This window comes from Oryzias latipes, chromosome 3 (genome assembly GCF_002234675.1).
Source record: "Oryzias latipes chromosome 3, ASM223467v1".
In the NCBI taxonomy this organism is placed as follows: domain Eukaryota; kingdom Metazoa; phylum Chordata; class Actinopteri; order Beloniformes; family Adrianichthyidae; genus Oryzias; species Oryzias latipes.
The window spans coordinates 24,314,358-24,330,365 of NC_019861.2; the positions used below are offsets into that span (position 1 = coordinate 24,314,358).

The 16,008-nt window shown below is 39.7% G+C and overlaps 1 protein-coding gene across 2 annotated transcripts; it reads left to right on the plus strand.

The window, feature by feature from the left end:
* Window positions 1-529: 529 nt before the first annotated feature.
* On the plus strand, window positions 530-15,376 carry dna2 (DNA replication helicase/nuclease 2). Of its 2 annotated transcripts, none has more exons than XM_020699502.2 (25): window positions 530-1,028; window positions 3,824-3,889; window positions 4,568-5,411; window positions 6,060-6,153; window positions 6,306-6,455; window positions 6,731-6,914; window positions 7,034-7,182; window positions 7,351-7,473; window positions 7,560-7,800; window positions 7,887-8,001; window positions 9,065-9,221; window positions 9,399-9,587; window positions 9,663-9,905; window positions 10,583-10,696; window positions 10,778-10,887; window positions 11,001-11,110; window positions 11,184-11,312; window positions 11,455-11,547; window positions 11,896-12,089; window positions 12,211-12,300; window positions 12,905-13,118; window positions 13,855-13,944; window positions 14,044-14,229; window positions 14,361-14,507; window positions 14,613-15,376. In XM_020699502.2, the coding sequence occupies exons 2-25, from the start codon at window positions 3,824-3,826 to the stop codon at window positions 14,664-14,666; spliced, it is 4,086 nt and encodes a 1,361-aa protein (XP_020555161.1). In that variant the 5' UTR covers window positions 530-1,028; the 3' UTR covers window positions 14,667-15,376. The 2 variants fall into 2 exon arrangements, with proteins under 2 accessions (XP_020555161.1, XP_011490514.1); XM_011492212.3 differs by lacking the exon at window positions 530-1,028 and adding an exon at window positions 3,256-3,572.
* Window positions 15,377-16,008: the final 632 nt, after the last annotated feature.

The window sequence follows — 16,008 nt, forward strand, 5'->3', positions numbered from 1 at the left end:
AATGTGAACTCACTTCAACCCTTCCACATTTGAAGACACAGAGAACAATAGTTTCCAATTGTGAACTCAAAGTTGTAAAATTTGTATTCACAGCGTCAAGAATATATAAACTCAACGAGTTCATCTTTTTATGAGTTCATAATAACCTGAAAGGTGACCTTAACTCTGCTTTTCCAGGGAAAGAGTTTCAATTCCTTTGACAATAAAAACAAGGAATTTTTGAAATATTCATTTGATGGTCCATCTTATGTGAGTTGTGAAGCATTTTATCTTGTCACATACAGGAATCGTCACATACATAAAAGTGTGATCCAAATCCACACCTTTATTTAATCAAGTTTGATTTAAAACTGTAAACAGTCTCCGAGGCCAGAGTTAGAGCACGCCCTAGAAATTTGCATGTCCAAATTCATTGGAACATGGACACCAGGTCATAAAGTCTCCAAATCGAGTACTGATTGGTTCAACTTGTCCCTCCCTATGGGTTTTAAAGGCCCCTGCTCAAGCAAATCAGTTTTCTCGTGTTTTCTGTTGTCTTTTGTATTTTAGTCTTTGAGTTTATTTCTTTGAAACTTTGAGGAGAAACTAAGTTTTGTCTTTGTTCAAGTCTCAAGATTGAGCCAGAGTTTTGCCCACAAGGATATTTTTCATTTTAATTGAATTCTTTCTTTCTTTTTAAAAACTTTGTCTCCAACCAATTTCAAACACAGACTAACATTTTTATTTGTTTTATTTTACTATTTTTTTGAAAACTGATTTTTTTCTTTCATTGATAAGTTTTGTCAGCCAGTGAGCTCTGCAACTTATTCATTTTGGTCACAAACGCCTCACAGGCACTGAGTTAAAGAAGTCACTCCACCACTGCAGATGCCAAGTGACCTGAATTGAGCGAGCCAGCAGGCTTTACTTGTGAAGAAACCTTAATTCGTCCTACACCTGCCTGAAGATCACAATCAAAGTCCCCTCTAGATCACCCTCTCACTCCTTCTCAACGGATCGATCCAGACAAGGGGACTTCAGACCACTTGGTGAGGATCAGCCTTTCGCTCACTCAGTCACTGCTGAATGGTCAGAGTAAAAATGTATTTTATCATTACAAATGTCGAGTCTTTGCCCTCAGTTTTCACCATTTCTGAGGATCCATTGTCAACTCATCACTTAAACACCTTTTATGGAACACACAATTAGTACCTCTACACACACTATTGGTACACTACTAATTTCAGTATTTTATTAACATCACTTTTGTTGTCGTTTTCTTTTACTTCTAGTTACCGGTAATTTGTTAATTAATTAGTTAATTTGCATAAATTGATTGATTTTCAATAATTTTCTATTACATCCAGTATTTCATGGCTTTTTAACCTAATTTTATTCAACTAATATTCAAAGGATTGTTGCTCATATTATGAGTAATGTTTTACCTTAATTACAAAGGTGGTTCTCCAAAGATAGTTTTATTAAATATCCAGTTCATTAAAATATATAATTTTCAACTTACTTTAGGGAAGAATATTATCCATATTTATCCCTTTAATACAAGAATGTGACTTTGATGAGAAATCCATAGGACCCATCGTTTTATATATGTTTTTTTTTTATAGAATTACCAGTTCTTATTCTTCTTTTGTGGATTTGTACTGTTATGAAATTTATTTTAGTGCAAATTTGTATTACCGTTAACATATACCAAATACTACTCTTTCTTTATTGGGATAAATGCTACATAGACAGCATGTTTCATCCATATACACATTAAAAACGTGAAATTCTGATTCATTAAAGTTTTTCTCAAAATTGCGCATACCATTAAGAGGAAAATACGGATGAGCAGCAACATGTCATCTATGAAAAAACTTTTTCGACAATAAGGAATCCATCAAATGTTAAAGAAACCCTAGAACGTAAGAATTTAATATATATTTACTGTTAATCTTACTAGAAAACAATATCTTAAGTAGTGTTACCCAAAGCATACTTTAGTAGTCAGTATTCTAATGACATAATACATGAGATATTCCAAATATTTCTAACCTCTTCAACTATTTCCAAGATCACATCCGTTGGGGAAGCTAAGCACTGAGGGCTTGCTGTGGACAAGATGGAGTGTTGGAACACAGTGATGGAAGAAACAGGGTCCAGTTCTGTGATTAATCCAACTGATATTAGGACATTGCAGTCTGTGGATAACATTTCTTGTGAGCCTAACTAAAACAAATACTTACAGAAAAAATAAATAAACCTGCTTAAAATAATAAATACTAACCTAAACGCCAACCAAGAGTGAGATTAAAAGCAGAAACCTCTTCATGAAAACAAATATAAACTAAACCTGCCTATAAATCCGATAAACGACGCTCCTCTGCATTTTACAAATATGCATTAGTACAGTAGGGAACAACAGCGACCTTTGCTGGTCTCTCTCTCTCTCTCTCTCTTTTTCTCTCTCTAGACCAGAGGTGTCAAAATCATTTTCACAAAGGGCCACTTCAGCATAGTGGATGTCCTCAAAGGGCCAGATATAACTTATACATGTAACTAAATGTAATGAAAAATAAATGTAAATACTCCTTAATGTTAAATAACTCATTTGCTTATTTATTATAATATTTTAAAGTGACAATTGCAGTTGCATGGAAAACACATGTTTACTTGTTACTCTAGCATTAATCCTTTTAAATTTGATTCTGTCAGGTTAGGCTAAATGGACAGTGTTTAAGTAATGTATAGTTGCCCAATCTGATATTTCAAGTCCGATTCCCACTAGATAGGAATAATTACACACCAATTTTTTATTTTTATGTGAAGAAATTAAAAACTTTTTTTTTTTTTTAAATTAAAAACTTTTATGCTATCGCGGGCCACATAAAATGACATGGAGGGCCACATTTGGCCCCCGGGCCTTGAGTTTGACACAGACAGACAGACAGACAGACAGATAGACGGATATATAGATGGATAAATAGATAGATAGATGTATATACATACACATCTATCTATCTATCTATCTAACTATCTATCTATCTATCTATCTATCTATCTATCTATCTATCTATCTATCTATCTATCTATCTATCTATCTATCTATCTATCTATCTATCTATCTATCTATCTATCTATCTATCTATCTATCTATCTATCTATCTATCTATCTATCAATAAAATGTCTGGGTTTTCTTTTATTTCTTTTACTTTGACGTACATTTCCGTGACTTGGCGATTACGGAAGTGAGCTCAGATCACTTCCGCTGACCCAATATCCGTTCCGCGAAACCGAAAATTTGGCGCCACTTAGTTCAACTAAAATTGAAAGAAGAATTTATGCGATTTTAACTTTGATCGATCTCGATAAATATGCCGTTATTTAAGCTGCGTATTCGCGTATATGCGGAGCGTTTTCTCTTTGTTTGTCCAGACTTCTGTTCTTAGAAACGCTCCGACTGAACTGATAAAAACAAACTCTTCTTATTATAATGTCCTTATTGCCGTACAGACATATCGAAACTGTATTTCAAACAGCAGCCCGCTGCTTATTCTAATTCATAATGAAAAGGACCAAAATGAAGAACATGGTGAGTCTGCTTTACCAAACGAACGATAACCGTTTTATTCATTGTTAGTTTTCCAGCTGCATCTACTGTCTTTGATTAACGCATCTGAACACGCGACTGAACTCCAAATGTTAGAGTCAACTATTAAAAATAAATCAACTAATGTGTTTTTGTCGTGAGCAAAACATCAGCTATCACGATGTTTGTCATCTTTACACCTGCTGTATGACTGTATATATAAGATGTATAAGTGGTCAAGTTGTTTCTGACAGATGCCTGCAGGGACGCCTGGAGGGCAACAAAACATCTCAGCCTTTTTTTCTTTAAAGGGCCAGAAGGTAAGCTGTTATTCTTCTCGAGTTTAATTCAAGTTATTATTAGTTTTTGTCTCCCTTCTCTACCTCTGCCGGTTCCAAGCCCGGTTAGAGAAGGTTGCGTCAGGAAGGGCATCCGGCGTAAAACATTGCCAAATTTACCATGCGACTTGTTCGATGTGGCGACCCCTGATGGGAGAAGCCGAAAGTGGAAGAAGATTAGTTTTTGTCTGAATCAAAAAGATGAAGTCAAATCTCAGAAGAAGGGGATTTTCAGCAAACACCAATATACAGTTAGGCTTCAAAAAAGATCAGATTTTAACTGTCAAACAGTAAATAATGTTACTACTACTTTCTGTGTATTAACCTATCGATATCAATTTAAGTCATAAAAATGTTTAAAATACATCTTTTTTAATGCATTTCTTAAATATTAAAAACTAACTACTCATCATATGTGTAAGTCGGCAGGACTGATCAAATCTTATTATTTACTTAGTTAAAAATACCTTTAATTCTCTTTTTGTATGTTGTTTAGTTAAAAAAATGTTTTCCTAAGATTCTGTGTGTTAACTTGAACAACAAACTGAGTTTTCTAGATGTTTAAATGTGTATTTGAACATTTGTTTTCTCCTCTTTATAATGCCTAATATTGAATTTGTGTTTGGTTTTTAAAAAATCTCTTAACATTTTCATTTTCAGTTCTCTCCCTGTTCCTTAAAAGCATACGGCTCTGTCTGTGCACTCGTGAAGACCGGACCCCAAAACCCAGATAATAAAAGTTCCCTGTTGAGACATAACTCTCCATCAAAGAGAAACATGCTTGGAGATCTTGAAAACATGCTTCCTTCCTCACCAGACCTTCTGCTTTTGGTACCTGAGACCCCCAATAGTCAGATCAGGTCTACGTCCTCTTCTTCCTCCAGAGAGGAAAACCAGGATCCCGGAAGAAAGGTGGCAAACGTCGGCCAACTGTCTCCCATCTGTCGCAGCCCCAGCTCCAAAGGTCAGAGAATAAAGAGATCGAGGAATGGAAAGGGTGAATCAACAAAGTTAGGTGGGAGATTGTCCAGCTCTTTGAAGAGACTCTTCAGTCCTCCTGAGGACTCTTACATGGCAAAGAAAGCAAGAATCGACTCGCTGCAAGAAGCTGCAGTCCAGGCCCCAGGTAGCAGCCAGGAGGAGTTGCAGCCTTTAAGGCCCTTTGTGAAGGCCCTCTCTGGTGATCAACCCAACAAATCCCCTTTGCAGATGAGTTCTGATCATGTCATGGTGGAACAGCGAGAACATCAGGAGGAGCAGGACAGGAGAGAGTCCAATTTTACTGTGATAACAGAAATGAAAACGGCAGAAGTTCAAACGAGCAGAAACCTTCACCGTGGCCTGCAGAATGTATGCTCTCCCTTCACTGCTGGGCAGGAATCTTCTGCCAATACCCCATTCCCAGTGAAGGACCCAAAAGAAAAAGAGACTACAAGAATGCAGGAGACGGATGGAGATCAAAACAACAAGCAGCCAACAGATGAAGAACACGCTGGAGCTGCAGGTGCTTTCTAAGTATTCATCTTACATGACTCATGAAAATCAGCCTTTTATGCATCAAATATTGCAGAATTGGATTTTGTTGGCAGGCTGCTCAATGGTGTGTCGGTTAGCACTCTCTCCTCACAGTGAGAAGGCCCTGGTTCGAATCCTGAATGGTCCTTTCTGTGTGGATAATGCATGTTCTTCTTCCCGTGGGTTTTCTCCGTGTACTCCAGCTTCCTCCCATAGTCCAAAAACATGCTTCATTGGTTAACTGAAGGCTCTAAATTGTCCCTAGATGTGAATGTGAGTGTGCTTGTGAGGCCCTGCCACAGAGTGACTACCTGTTCAAGCCGTACCCCACCTTCACCCAACAGTAGCTGGGTCAGAGTCAGTGACTCCAAAAGGGACTTGACGGGTCCAGAAGATGGATGAATGATACTATTTATCAGCTAAAGCAAGCTGATGAGGTTTAAATCAAAAATCCAAATTTTTGTTTTAATCCACTGAAAAATGCCAACAGTCACTGGAGCTAAATGGAAAAGTTCTCTTTATCCAAATTTTCTGTTATTTTTCTCTTAATATCATCGTCCACATCTTAAAGTCACTTTGTCCATTATCTGATTTGGATACATTTTTGTAATTTTTCTTTATCCTCCTGATAATCAAGATGCAGCATCTGCACATCCCGCAGAGGATGACTTTGATGACAGTTGGTTTATGGATCAAATGGAACACATGGAGGATAAACCTAAAAAACCTTGGTAAGAAAGAAACACCTGAACATATTAGCCAAGAAATATTCTGTTGAAGGTACCCTGGTGTAGCAAGAAGTACCCGTCTGTTGAACTAAAACACCTTACTGATAAAGAAACTATTTATTTTCATGGTTGGGTCAAAACGTGTGGTTTTACAGCAAGTTACCCGACCACGTCATCCTTTCTGGAGGTCCAAACAATCGCTACTGGGTTGTGGATGTTGAGGATGGTCCAGGCTACAAAAAGCTCATCATCTCATGTTCCAGGACGCTGCATCCAACTGAGACGTGTCTGCTAAAAGATGGATGGTAGTGTTTCTGTTTTATGTCCATTAATTTGTCCAAAAAAACACTTTTGTAGCAGAAACATAAAACGTTCCAACTTATTACCTTTTTTATAAATGAGAAAGGACAAGATTTCTTTTTTTCTTTCACTTTTTATGACATCATAGATATTTTTCCATGTTAAAAAATAGTATGACATGTGGATGCTGCATTTCTGTGTCTTTTCCTTTTTTTGTTGTTGAATGTCTGATGACCTTTCATTGGTATTGACTTTCATTCTTTGCTCCTGCTGTTTCCAGGGAGACGACGCCTGTGAGGCGGGGCGACGTGGTGCATCTGGAGGGTCGCTCAGATGCTGGGACCTGGTTAGTGGAACGGGATCAGGGCCTCCTGGTTTTACAACCTGACAGTCTCATTTCAGGAACCAGCATTTCCAACTCCATTCGTTGCATGAGGCGCGCAGTTCTGGGAGAAATGTTCAAGGTGAACAGATTTACCGAAAATCACTTCCTGGCAAACAATATTTCTGGTCATTATTGTAAATTTCATCAGTTAAATGATTGTGTTTTTGTTTGACAGATTTTTTATTCTTCTCTTTCTAGAGTTTTGATGGTGGCTCCAAGCAAATGCTGAATGGGACCATGGTCCATGAAGTCTTCCAGGGAGCTGCCAAAGCCAAGGATTTTTCTTCTGAGAAACTTTTCAAGCTGGCTGATGAAGCCCTCCACAGTCCTCGATACTTGGGAGACATGTAAGTTACACTACAGTGCAGGAAGCTGCATTTATTGTGTGTGCAAACACAACCAGCCTAGAATGTGTTGAAGATTTCTTGAGATGTTGAAGTTGAGGCTTGCTGAACTATCTAGAAATTTTTAAAACCCGATTAGTCTTTTTTTGTCATTAATATTGATGTGCACAGGTACACTCTGGGTGTGAGTCAGGAGGAGATGAAGCAGGAACTGCTCGATTATCTGCCCTCACTGGAAAACTGGGCCAGCGAATACCTCAGCTCCTCAAAGCCAAAGTCCATCGGCCTTAAAATGTAGGTTTAGGTACGTAAAGCTTAAACGTTATTAAAAACGAAACGTGTTTCAAACTGTGTGTTGTCATTTGTCGTCTTGGTCTCAGTCTGAACCCCAGCCGAGCTCCGGGTGGCTGCCAGGAATCAAACGCCGTTGTCACGGTGACTGACTTGACAGATATAGAGGAGAACGTGTGGTCTCCGAGGTTTGGCCTCAAAGGGAAAATTGATGTGACGGCTCAAGTTCAAATCCAAAGGCCACGAACCAGCAGAAGTCCAGAAGAGAAGACTTTTCCCCTGGAGTTAAAAACCGGAAGGGAGTCCAACTCGATAGAGCATCGCAGTCAGGTTGGTGGACTGCTCTCATAACCGGATGGAATCGATCACTGTGATACTTATTTAGATGTTTTCATGGATTTTTGCTTTGTTTTTAGGTGATTTTGTACACGCTGATGAGCATGGAGAGATACAACCCTGAAGCCGGTCTGCTGCTTTATCTCAAGACTGGCAGCATGCACCCTGTAGCACCCAGCCACATGGACCGCAGAGGTACACCCACTAGTGATGTTTCGCTGGAACGGGCAGCTTTATTTTGTATCGACCTTTCAAAACGGAAGTGCCACTAGTGACGCACTCGCTTCACATTTGTACTGTCCTGCAACTTACCAAATCAAGCTCTGTTTCATCACTTGCACATTGTCATCCATTAACGCCAGTTTTGAAATCAAGCTGGGGTTATGGATATGTCAGCTTTTACAAAGAGGCAGAACTCCTCCTGCCTTTGTGGGTTTTGGCAGAGGAGGAGACTTAGCGTTACAAACAAGGAGAAGGATTTAGGTGAGTTTGGGACAACATTTAATCTACGAACGTTTGGAATCAAACTTTGGTTTACGAACATAGCCTTCTTACATATGAATACATCCATACACACACATTAGTGGTTAGGGTGTAGTGAATGTGAGAATGTTGCTGAGATGATTCTTTTCCCTAAATAAAGACGTGTGAATCCCTTATGTACCACAAAACCTTTTCATTTTTCCCTGTAGCAAAAGAGTTTCACAGTTCTATTTATTTTGTAAAATTGGATATTTTATTTTGAAGATCTTAAACCTTGATGAACAGTCACTCTATTACGCAACCACTATGATTATTTTTTGAAGTGTTTTTGCTACACATAACTTGACGCACATAATTTTATGATGCACTGGCCTTTTTTGTTCTACGATAATGCAAAGGTGAAATCTGGCCAGTAGATGTCATCATTTTGATGTGTCAAATGCTTCACAACTTTGAACCATTTGAACTGGGTTGATTCGTATGGGTTCAGTGCTTTATAAGTTTTGGTTTCTCCATCGCTGACCGTTGCCTCCCACCTGCTAAGCCACAACCAGCTTCAGCTGTAGACCAGAGCTGCAGTGAATGAGTCACGGTCTCGCTTCTCTTTAGTGCTTGTTGCAGTTACCTGGTTTCTGCTGCTGCTTTGCATCTGAAAAAGTAGTTTGGACGATGAGACAAGTTAGTTTTAAAATGACTTTTCTGCTGGACTCGACAGAAAGGAATTCTGTTGCCGCTGCTTCTTCATGTCTTCTTCGTGGCTCTGTTCTTTTGTCAGAGCTTCTGAAGCTGAGGAACACTTTGGCTCATCACCTTCACAACAGTGTGGAGAAAGGGGCAGACCTGAGCAACCTCCAAAGACTTCCCGACATCCTTACAAGCAGACAGACCTGCCAGTACTGTCCTCAGAAGCTCAACTGTGCTTTATATGAGAGGTGCTTATTTTTCAGTGCCGTTTGTTAAAACAATCAGAAGTTTCTAAAAAGTTCAAAGCAATGCTGGTAATAAATTGGAACAATTAAGCAGTCTCATCAAAGTTTTACCTTGTGCTCCAGTTAATCACTCACCGTTTGTCCTCTTCCTCTGTCTCATCGTCTTCATCGTTCGCTCAGAGCACTGGATCCCAGCTCTGCAGATCCGAGCGACGACGTTCGTGACTTTTTGCAGCAGGAGTGCGGCCACCTCGCCCAGCAGCATCTGAATTATTTTTCTCATTGGCTGCTGCTCTGCATTCTGGAAGCGGTCACCATGGAAACCAAGAACAGTCGGAAGCACATCTGGCTTCAGTCAATTGAGAGCAGGTATGACTCTATTATTTCGGTCAGACAGCAAAGCTATTACACCTTTTAAAGCAGATGTTTCCTTCCTGACATTAGTGAGAAGAATGGCAGCTGCGTGGGGAATCTGCAGCTTAAAGATGCTGTTGCAGCTCAGGCAGAAGATGTCTTCCTGCATCGGTTCCAGCGGACCGGATCTGCTCCTTCACAGAGTGCAACCAACTGTGGACTGACCAATGGAGATCGTATTGTGGTGAGCGACCAAGATGGTCGCCTTGTCGGCTTGGCAACAGGGTACCTGTGCGAGGTGGATAAGACATCAGTCAGTTGTACTCTTAGCAGGTGAGATCGGGTTCCTCTAAATGCCTGTATAAAGACTAAAGCTATGTACACACTAGCATTTGAAATGTTTAAAAATGCGCTAAAAGTGCGTTGGTGTTCACACTGGACAAACAGGGATGGGCTTCTTTTTATCCATTTTACTAGCACCTATCCTTCACCTACATTTGGAAGGAGCTTGGTGCAAAATGTTGAGGTGGTGAAAACCTCTCAATTTGGACATGAAATGGAAACATTTCGAGTTCATTGCTAGCATCCTTGCAATGACATATGTGGATCATCATCATGTCAGGAGAGTGGCCTTGGTTCATCTTTATTAAACAAATGTGGAGGTCGCCGTGTCCGGATTCATCAGATAAACCAAATCCATACGTCACTATCAAATCAGAGTCCCTAATAGGTCAAAGTTTGACCTGGTTTAAATGGGAACACGCGTTCAGTGGCCACGTGATTTGTAAGTAGAGCATGAAAATGGTCGTAAAGACTTGCACAGTTACACGTAAACACAAGAGTTTTGTACACAGAAACCAGAAACGTACACTTACACGTGTTTACATCAACTTTTCATTGGAAGTGGCTGCTTTACTGCGCATTGTTGGGCGGTCTGAATGTAGCTTCAGAAGAGGACTTTTTAGGAGCGATTCCCTGTTTGTTAATTTTTTCTTTTTGTGGTTTTACAGGGATTTGTCCAAATTCCGGGATGTGCTGTTTCGACTGGATGCTGACGAAGGTGTGGTCGGTATGAGCACTCACCTGACCAACCTCTCCAGACTGATGGAAAACTGTCAAGACAGGTAGAAGCCATGTTTGTTCTCCAAATGCGTAACACATTAGAATGTTGTTATGGTGTTTTTCATTGATACCTCTCTTTGCAGTGAGCGTCTGAGGAAGCTGATTGTGGACCTTCGTCCTCCAGAGTTCATCTTTAACCTCAGTTCTGTTTTGCCCAGAGATGCCAAAGAAACGGTGGCGGAGATCCTCAAAGGTGCTGCAGCTTTGCCTTCACGCTCTTAATTTGACTGTTTTTGTAACCATCTGTGTGGAACAAACTGCTGTATAGCAGATATAAAGCCTCAGTTCTTTTCTGCTTGTCTTTAGGTCTCAACAAACCCCAGAAACAGGCTATGAAGAAGGTGTTGCTATCAAAGGACTACACACTTATTGTTGGCATGCCGGGCACAGGCAAGACCACAACCATCTGCACCCTGGTAACCTGCTGTGTTTTTATGTTCAAACAAAGAAGAAAAAGAACTCTCCCATGGTTACACTTTCTGCTTTCAGGTCCGTATCCTGCAAGCATGCGGCTTTAGTGTGTTGTTGACCAGCTACACTCACTCTGCTGTGGACAACATCCTCCTGAAGCTGAAACGCTTCCGGGTCGGTTTTCTGCGCCTCGGACAAGGCCAAAAGGTAAGTTATTGTCTATACTATATTTTACTTTTTTTTTCTTCTTCAAAACCAATAAAACTTTATTCTGATGGTGTTGGATTGACAAAAAAAAGTACAAAGTACTCAATTTCTTTTTCTCTTACATTGCTGCTCTGTTCTCCAGATTCATCCTGACATTCTGCCATACACAGAGGAGAACGTGAGGAAGAAAGGGGTTCACACCCTGCTGGATCTGGAGCAGCTCTATAACAAAGAGGTGAGGTTCATCCAGATGTCTGAACATCTCACTATAGCTGCGTGTATGCATCGATGAATAAAGGATACTGTTGGTTTGGCTGATTTTAAAGCCAGTTTTACAGCCTGCTGTCTTCATTTTGCCCAGATATCATGTCACAGAGCAAGCTTTTCCAAAAAAAGGGGAATAGGGTGGGCAAAAAAAAAACATTTTAAAGCAAGGGTACTTGGTCACCTGCCAATTAGAACACAATATCACTAATTTTGAATTCAAATATCAAATAAAATGAAGAGGCTGAGGGAAATTTTAACCTCTCTGAATATTTTCCTTTTATATGAATCAACGTATAAATGTGTGGTTTGCTTTCAGCTCGTGGTAGCCACCACCTGTATGGGCATCAAGCATCCGATCTTCACGCGTCGCCGTTTTGACTACTGCATCGTAGATGAAGCATCACAGATCAGCCAGCCCATCTGCCTGGGACCCTTGTTCTATGCCCACAGATTTGTGCTGGTTGGAGACCATCAGCAGCTGCCACCCATAGTCCAGAACAAGGAAGCTCGGTCAGAAAGATGCTGCTGGTCCAGCAGGGAGCTGAAATAAAATACTGTTTGAAGGAAATCAGTGTAAAAGAAGCGTAAGTGGTTCAGTGCAGCTCAAATGCATCTCCGTGTTTCCCTGTAGATCTCTCGGGATGGATGAAAGTCTGTTTAAGCGACTGGAGGTTCATGGTGAGGCAGTGGTGCAGCTCAACGTACAGTACCGCATGAACAGGTGAGCAGCGGAGTCTGTAATGGAATTCCAACAAACGTATGAATAAAGACGTAGACTTTTTGTCTGATGATCTCACTGACTGCACATGGGAACTGGACTCAGTTACCCCTCCCCCCTGGCGTTCCAAACAGGAAGTACCTGCTGGCTCCAAGAAGCCAAAATCCCACAGACTTCTAATGAGAAATAAACAGCTGTTACTCAGTCATTCTATTTGTCAAAATAACAATTCTTACTCCTTTTTTTTAACATAATCTTGCTAATCTTAATTTATTTTCCTGATATTTTTTCTTTATTGCAAGTTATTCAAGTAATAAACTGACCAATCAGATGTTTCAATGCAAGCATGTGGTGCCCGCTTGCCCCCATCTTGAATGTTCGAATCTGTTGATCTGTTCACTCATTCCAGTTCTCGTACCCAGTCAATAAATGAGCTACAGCTAAAGCAAAGCTTTTCAAAATAAAATAAAATCAAGTAGCCGTTTAATATATATGTATATACCGGAAGTGGAGCTTGTTTCTTCTGTCTTTGAAAAGGATTTTTGAAGGATTTGTGAGAAGCGTCTGAAAATATGCCTCAGTGTTGAATTCTATGTGATGTTTTCAGGCAGATCATGTCTCTGAGTAACTCTTTGATGTACGACGGGCGTTTGGAGTGTGGATCAGAGAGGACAGCTGCGGCTCTGCTCACCTTGCCCTCCCTGGCCTCGGTTCAGTCGGAGCTTCGCTCCCACTCTGAGACTCACCCACAGCATGACCTGTCCTGGGTGCAGTTCACTCTGCTGCCCAGCAACCCTGTCTGCTTCCTGGACTGTTCATTGGTGGGCGGTACATCCACTTCATTACAGATGCAATTACTTTGTAAAAAATCAATGATTTGGGTTGACTTTAAAAAAAATACCCTTACTCTGAATCAGGGGTGGGCAAACTGTTTCACTTATGGGCCACAAAGGTTCTCTTAAATGTGACAGAAGGGCTGGACGGGTGTTTCAGTAATCCATCTCAATACAGAAATAAATAACATCTGGGTGAAAATGTGCTTTAATTTTGATTGAAAATGAATCTGCTCATTTTAAAACAGAACATTTAAGAGTCTTTATTTCAAAATTTGTGGATTTTGTTCCCAATTTTAGTTCTAATTGCACCAATGGGTGGATGACATGAAGACACGGAGAAATGCTGCATTCAAGTGGTGTTTGAATCATTGGAAAAAGGACTGTCTGATTCAGACAACACACATAAACGTCAGAAAAACGACAAACCTTCCAACAACACATGAATGCAGGATAACTTTCTGCATCTAAACGAAGATCAATGTATATGTAAAGATGCCAGAATTACAGGAAAAATAAATAAATGATCCATATTTAAGTCTAAACATTAAGGATTATCAATATAACCTCTTATAGTTTGGTGAGCCTGACTGACAAATTTAATGTTTTGCATGTGACCCCTACTGCTGTAGTTTGCCCACCCCTGCTCTAAACGATAGATAACCATTGACCTGAGTGTGTTTGTAAGGTGTGCTCTGTCTGATGTTCTGTTGGTTCTGTTCAGGTGCCAGCGCTGGAGTCGGTGGAGCAGGGAGGCGTGAGCAATCACACAGAGGCTGCCCTCATTCATATGCTGCTCTCTCTTCTCATCAAGGTTTATTCTCTTTAAAATAAAAGGCACCATTTAAGTTTAAAGCTGACGACATCACACTTTTTTGTTGTGTAATGTGTTTATCTTGTTCCTGTCTTTCAGGCGGGGTGCAGGCCCAGTGATGTGGGTGTCATAGCGCCTTACAGGCAACAGCTTAAGACCATCCAGGCTCTTCTCCAGTCTCCCACTTTCAGCGGTGTGGAGGTGAACACTGTGGACAAATACCAGGGCCGGGATAAAAGTTTGATTGTTTTGTCTTTTGTCAGGAGCAACACAGAGGAAGGACACGTAAGGCTTTTTTTGTCTTGGTTTTCTACTTTCACACTTTTTTCTATTCTTTTATCCCTTTCTCTTCATGAATAAACAAACGACAGAACAAAGTGACCTGACCCAATTCATTCCCGTCTATCCATGCAAAGTTAGGAGAACTGTTGAAGGACTGGCGGCGCCTCAATGTGGCCATTACCAGGGCGAAGCACAAACTACTGATGGTGGGCTCTGCCGTGACGCTGCGACGCTTTCCACCAGTGGAGAAACTGCTCAACCATCTTCAGCAGGAGAACATGATATCCTTTGAAAGAATTAGCTGGATCTGGTTTCATTTTAAAAATGGCATCTGTTACTGCACTGACATTTCTGTGAGAGTTTTTCGCTTTAACCATTTTCCTCACATTGTCCAGCTTCCACCGGCTGCTCACAGATCTTTATCCAGCATGTTTCTGTGAATGCAGGCTTACAGCTTCGGTCAACAGAGGAAGAAACAGTGACCACACTTATTTTTGTGGAGTCTCCATTAAAATGTATTAGTTTTAGCTGAATAATTTCAAATGACAATACAGACATATGAACAACTTGTGAGATGATATATGTCATAGCGGTGATGGTAATTCCTATTTTGAGGGCGGAAAGAAAATCTTACATACATTTTAAATGTGTCATTATTCCTGTATGTTTGTATTTGGTGTAAAACCTTGAAAATGTCTCCAAATTTAAAGATTTATTAAATAAGATTATAAAATAATATCCTATGGTACAGAAACACCAAACCAATTAACCTCATTTACAGCTGAGTTTTTTCATTAAATACCTCCATTAATACACTGATTCTAAACATTTATTTGAAACTGTTATTTCTCTGCAGCTTGACATTTGTTTTATACTTGATGCTCTATTACCTGAGTGTGTTAACACTGGACATGTTTTTAACCTCAATTTACTTTATTTCACCTGAAGAAGAAAACAGTCAAATAAGCTCAAAAATGTCTCAAAAAATGATTTTATTAATGAATAAAGGAGTAAACTGCTAAATGTCCACGCTTAAAAGAAATTGTTTTTTTCCTTCAATAATTATTTAAAGGTTCACTGCTTACTTTTTGAAATTTGATGTGATTTTGTTTGTTTTGTTTTTATATAGTGAAACAGAATCTCAATAAAATGTTTTTTCTACATTCACTGCTCTAAACATGTCTTATTTTACAGCAATAGCCATGTGTAATGAAAAAGTTTTGGATTTTTTCTTTCCAATTTTTTAAGCTCGAGTTGAAAGCAACTGTTGGCCCAGAGCAACCCCACCCCCTCTTCCCCTCCCTGTGCTGAGAAGTTGGGGCAGGGAGCCTGTGACCTGTCTAGCATATTTTCTATGTCACAAATACGATCATTTCCACACAGTGTTTTTTTGTCTGCTCCTGATTCACATGAATTTAAATGAAGAAATGCAACTTTTTTACAGTAATTTCCTTTGTCAAATGTAGATTTTACATCACAGCTAAAAGCTTTTTTCGGGTTGTGTTTTTTTTCCCCATCTGCATCTAATTCACAACATTTGAATAAAGAAATAGATGTACTCAGATAATTTTTTTTCAAATGACCACAATCATAAGAAAAACGCCACAAAAACATGTTAAAAAATCACCAAAAAACGATTTTCATCAGAGTGGTTGTTTAAACTGAGATTTTTTTTAAACAGCCTTTGAAATTTCACAAGTAAACCTTGATATTTTCAGAAAAGATTTTGGTCTGTTTCTTATTTCAAATGGCTAAAATTAGATCAGTCCTAAACAAATGGCT

Coding starts and splice junctions, on each gene's coding strand:
- dna2 (XM_011492212.3), top strand. CDS start 3,546: ATGAAAAGGACCAAAATGAAGAACATG. Junction 3,573..3,823: donor GGACCAAAATGAAGAACATG/GTGAGTCTGCTT, acceptor TGTTTCTGACAG/ATGCCTGCAGGGACGCCTGG. Junction 7,801..7,886: donor CGATAGAGCATCGCAGTCAG/GTTGGTGGACTG, acceptor CTTTGTTTTTAG/GTGATTTTGTACACGCTGAT.